The sequence below is a fragment of the Aegilops tauschii genome, chromosome 7 (genome assembly GCF_002575655.3).
Source record: "Aegilops tauschii subsp. strangulata cultivar AL8/78 chromosome 7, Aet v6.0, whole genome shotgun sequence".
In the NCBI taxonomy this organism is placed as follows: Eukaryota; Viridiplantae; Streptophyta; class Magnoliopsida; order Poales; family Poaceae; genus Aegilops; species Aegilops tauschii.
In genome coordinates, this window is record NC_053041.3 from 94,639,173 (window position 1) to 94,644,412 (window position 5,240).

Consider the following 5,240-nt stretch of genomic DNA (forward strand, 5'->3'; position numbering starts at 1 on the left):
TTATTTTTGTCCAAAACATTAACGAATATTCTACATACATGCAAATTTCCGTGAAGATTTTTTTTTGCTAGTGCTCTGGAAAACAACCATTTCTTCAAAATGCTTGGAAAAAAAGTGTTTTTGGAGCATTGACATTTTTCCAGAGGATTTAGGAATGTCTATGTAGACGGTTCATGAATGTTTGTTGACAAAACATATCAGGTGTGCTAGATTTGTCACTATTTTTACTGTTTATGAAGGAGCATTTGAATTTGCGAGTAGAAACTCCATGTCCCAAACTACAATCCTTCTTTTCTTTTCCCTTCATCGTTAGTTCCAATTCAAAAGACGAATTGAGACGGCGAAATTATCATAAGCTTTGTTAAATCACCAAAGATGACAATTTGTAGGTCTTCTTAGTTTATGGAAAGATATTGAGAAATTTGAATGGTGATACCGCTTAAACACTCCAGAGGTCACTGATGAATCTTAGATAACGAGTCTCGTATAGCAAAGGAAACGGATCACTCGATTACAGAGTAGCGAAGCAAGGAAAAGATCCGCGGTGCGCCCCATGTCCTCCGTCTCGCTCTCCTGCTACCCTCCTGACTACCTCCGCGGCACCTTCGCCGTGGCGAGCTCGCCCTTCGTCTCCTCCAGCTGCTTCCGCAGCGCGGCAATCTCCGCGTCCCGCGCCAACAGCTTCTCCTCCAGCTCCAGAGCGTAGTCCAAGGAGAATGACATGTAGTTCGCCGCCTGCGCACAAATAATGTGAACATGTAGTTCTCTGGCATACCTGGAGAATCGCGACATAGCTCGACGCGACGACATCTGATGGCTCGGTCGCCGCAAACACGCGCTGCTGCGGCGGCGCGACGGCACCCTGCAGCAGCTCCCGTGCAACCTCCCAGTCTGTGCCGTCTCCGTCGGCGAAGTCTTGTGGCTGCCGAGAGACTCCCGGCAGTGGCGAACACACGCTGGTGGGCACCGAGTGGCCACGGGCGGCAGGTGGAGCGTCCGAAGAAGGGGGACGGCCCTCCTCCTCGTTGGCCTCGTCCAGGTTCCCTTTCTTCCCGCACAACGGCGACGACCCTGGCTCTGCTTTCACCTTCTTTGCCGATGCCGACGCTTGCCGGGCCATCTTCTCCGCCAGCATGGTTTTCATCATGTCGTAGACGGCGGAATCCATCCCTGAATAACAAGGGAGGGTAAGATCAGCCGCTGCACGAAACTTGGGATCTTGGGGATGAGGGGGATTTCAGCGTTTACCTTTGGAACTAGCACTAGTACGAGCAGAGGGCGGCGCCGGAGATGCGGCAGTTACCACGGTAGCGGCAATGTTGCTGTCGGACAAACATGTCCTGATATCAACGGCGGCGCCGCCGGAAGCACGTAGCAGCTTCGCCACGGATTTCTTCTCCTCGTTTGTAAGCACCGGGTCCACGAAGGAGCTCTTGGACGGCTCGCCCCACTCCACGGGACAGGGCCACGGGGTCGGCGAAGAGAGGAAGAAGAACCCGCGCTTCCAGCCGTTGATGGAATCTGGCAACCCAGCGAAGCGCAAGCCGGAGCTGTCCCTGAACCTGGTTTGGAAGTAGTACCATCTTTTGGTGTGCCTGTGGTTGAGGACGGACAGCACGAAGAAACGCCGGAACACCGCGAGCGACGGCGGCACGCCGGCGGAGCGGCAGAGCACGAGGAAGCCCGCCATGATGCGCCACGCGTTGGGCGCGAGCTGCGTCGGCGCGACGCCGAAGTGGGCCAGCGCCTCGCAGAAGAAGGGGTGCAGCGGGACGCGCATCCCGGCCTCCAGCGCGTGCGCGTACACGCAGACGCAGCCCGGCGGCGGGGGCGAGCACGCGCGAAGGTCGCCGGCGAGGCGCGCGGTGTAGTGATCCTCGGGGACGCCGTATTTCTTGCACACGGCGTCGACGTCGTCCGGCGAGCGCAGGAACGAGACGAAGCCCTCGGCGTCGGGGCGCTTCGGGAGGGCGACGGCAGCAGCGTCGGCATGACTCTGGTGGACGGCGGTAGCGGCGTCATCGTCGAGGTCGGAGGTGGCGACAAGGTAGTCCGGGTCGGAGGACGAGGAGGAAGGGGAGGAAGAATCCATGGGCGCGAGGGTGCTGGTCTCTGTCTTTGGTGGCTCCTGTCTCCTGTTGGAGTACAGCAGATATATGGACAGGCTGGTGGACTGCTTTGAAGGGTCTGTGTAAAGTCGATTTGAAGGCTGTGGTTTCGCTACCAGAGGATTCTTTTCCTTCTGCCGTGAAGGGTCTGTGTAACGTCGATTTGAAGGCTGATTGTGATTACAGGACGATACTCACTGCATCAGAAACAAAAATTGCTCGATATTGTTTTAAAAAAAATTGGTCGATGGCACCTCTGGAATGAAAACTCTCATGAAAAATCTGTAGTGTCATGTTCTTTTCTGAGCCGCTACTATAACACGTTTTGCCAAATCTCATCAAGCGTAGAAGAGATTATCAAAGGGAAATCCCATATGGTTTTGGAGCAGGCAGCGAAACATTTTATTTAAAGCCCAATATATTGATCAAATAACAATGTTCTTACAATCGTTCGTTACATAGTTTGCCACGCAGGGCGAAACACTATTATAAATAACACAATCAGACCTGCTATCAAAGCTAAATTTTGTAATCTCATGCGTCGTCTTGGTAGCCTGCATAGCAACCTTTACAATCTTGAGATCCTAATGCACTTAGAGACGTTTTTCGCTTACCTTTTTAGATCCGCCAATGAAGACTTGTTAATGGTTTCTTTTGCAAGAAAAGATGCAACAAAAGAGCAGTCTGTTTCTTTTTTTCGAGAGTACACCAATGGCGTACCTTAGCTTTATAGAAGAGAGAAAAATATATACAAGAGATTGTATGGTAGATCGTCACAAACCGACGATCCCACCCAACCACTCCCCTACCCTAAGCGGACTACTCACAAAAACGTTGGACTCCTACCACTCCCGCTAACTTCCAGAGATGTTTCTCCTGGAAGATTAGGTTCACCGTCGTGAACTCATCGCAAATAGCACCGGATTAAAACACCCTAACATTCCTTTGCTTCCATAACGTCCGGCAGATCAACATGACAAACGCGTCGAAGCCCTTCTTATCCGCAGAGCTAACCTGCTTGCGCGCATTCATCCACCATTGTTGCAGCAAATCGTGATGCACAGGGCTCAGGTTGGTATCGATTCCAACTTTGGCAAAGCATTGGTACCAGACCTGTCGCGCGAAGACACACTGAATCATGAGGTGATCTACATTGTCCTGCTCCTGGTCACAGAGAAAGCGCGTGGAGGCCGTGTCCTGCAAACCATGCCTTAGTCTCCGGTCTGACGTCCAGATGCGGTTTTGGATAGCTAGCCACATGAAAATCTTATATGCCAGGGGGGCTCCGTTTTTCCATATGGCGGCTGCAGGTGCAAAACTGATTCCACCGAAGCAGAGCATCCGATAAGCCGACGCCGCAGAATAGCTACCAGACTCATGCCATGCCCATATCGCCTTGTCTCCACTGCCAGGAGAAATATCGACGTGCACAAGTGCATCCCAAAGATGTATAAACTGCATCAGCTCCTCTGTCGATAGATTCTCCGGCAAGTCCTTGAGCCACGCATGCTGGTGTAGCCCCTCGCTGGCCAGCCGCGAATTGACTGTCCTCGTCTTGACCTTAGCTACCAGGCCAGGGGCAATCTCAGCGATCGTGTAACCTTGCACCCATCTGTCCTTCCAAAACAGAATTCCCGTGCCGTCTCTGATCTCCCACTTCACCAGGCTATTGAACGTGTGCTGGACCTGTTTATCAGTTGCGAGATTCAATACTTGCCATGGCCTGCTATCGTCCAGCCTGCGTAGCCATTCCCATCTCAACCGAAGGGCAAGACCATGTTTACTGAGATCCAAAATGCCCAGACCAACCAGCTGTTTAGGGCGGCACACTCTCCGCCAAGATACCGCGCACTTCCCGCCACTGACGGCATCAGAACCAGCCCAAAAGAACGCACGACAGCCCTGATCCACTTTCTCGATCGCCCACTTCGGCGCCTCTGCCACAATTAGGTGATGCGTGGGACGCGCCCTCATCACTTGTTGCACAAGAATCAGCCTTCCCGGACGTGTAACCAGGCCTCTTTGCCATCCTGGCAAGATTTTGAGCGCTCCATCCACCATGCATTGCCATTCAGAACGCGTCAATTGTTTGATCCCAAGCTGTAGACCCAGATATTTACACGGGAAGTGATCAATCTTCCATGGTAGCGCGCTTCTGACCACTTCCTCGTCCTGCTCCTCTCCCCGGATCAGAATTGCTGAAGACTTGGCAAAATTAACATGCAATCCCGAGGCCTTTCCAAAGATCATGAGTACTTCCTTGACAAAAGCAATATCTGTCCGGTAAGGTCTAATGAATAGTACCACGTCCACTGCGTATAGCGATAACCTCTGCAAGGGCTTGCAACCATTCAAATTCTCCAAAACTTTGAGCTCATGCGCCTTGATTATGATCTCCGTGAGGGTCTCCATGGCAATAACGAAAAGCAGCGGAGAGATCGAGTCTCCATGTCTAAGGCCACAAGCATGCATGAATTTGTCAGTCAGACACCCATTCACCACGATCCTCGAGCTGGCGGTAGTGAGCATGGTTGCCAACCAATCAAGCCATCTCTCCGGGAATCCCTTAGCACGAAGCACCTCAAAGAGAAAGGGCCAAGATAGGGAATCAAAAGCTCGAGCGATATCCAACTTGAGTAGAACACCCTTAGCTTTCCTTTGATGCAATCTTCTTTGCCATTTGCCTGACTAGCAAAAAGTTGTCATGGAGGTTCCTACCACGAATGAAAGCAGACTGGTTAGTGCTCACCAGCTCTCCCATCCGCGGGCACACCCTGCTAGCCATCAATTTTGAGGCCAACTTAGGAAAGCAATGCACCAAGCTGATAGGTCTGAAGTCATTAACACGACATGCTTCTGGGTTCTTTGGAATGAGAGTGATTAGTGCCTGATTAAGCCGACCAAAGCCATGGCCATTATTAAGGACCAGCTTGTGTAGCGCCGCCATCACATCATCTTTGATAATATCCCAAGCCATATGGAAGAACACTCCAATGAATCCATCCGGTCCCGGGGCACGATCCTTAGGCATGTCCTTGATAACCGCCCAAACTTCCTCCTCCGTGAAAGGGCGATCCAGCTCGGCTAGATCAACTTGCCGAATGTTGAGCGCCTCCAAATCCAACGTGTGGT

At 51.9% G+C, this 5,240-nt stretch overlaps 1 protein-coding gene across 1 annotated transcript; it reads right to left on the reverse strand.

Moving 5' to 3' along the window:
* Positions 1-332: 332 nt before the first annotated feature.
* On the reverse strand, positions 333-4,520 carry LOC109755716 (uncharacterized). The gene is made up of 3 exons (XM_020314607.3): positions 3,123-4,520; positions 1,249-2,278; positions 333-1,170 (listed from the first exon to the last, which is right to left on the reverse strand). Exons 1-3 carry the CDS (start codon positions 4,518-4,520, stop codon positions 512-514), a joined length of 3,087 nt encoding a protein of 1,028 aa, XP_020170196.2. The 3' UTR covers positions 333-511.
* Positions 4,521-5,240: the final 720 nt, after the last annotated feature.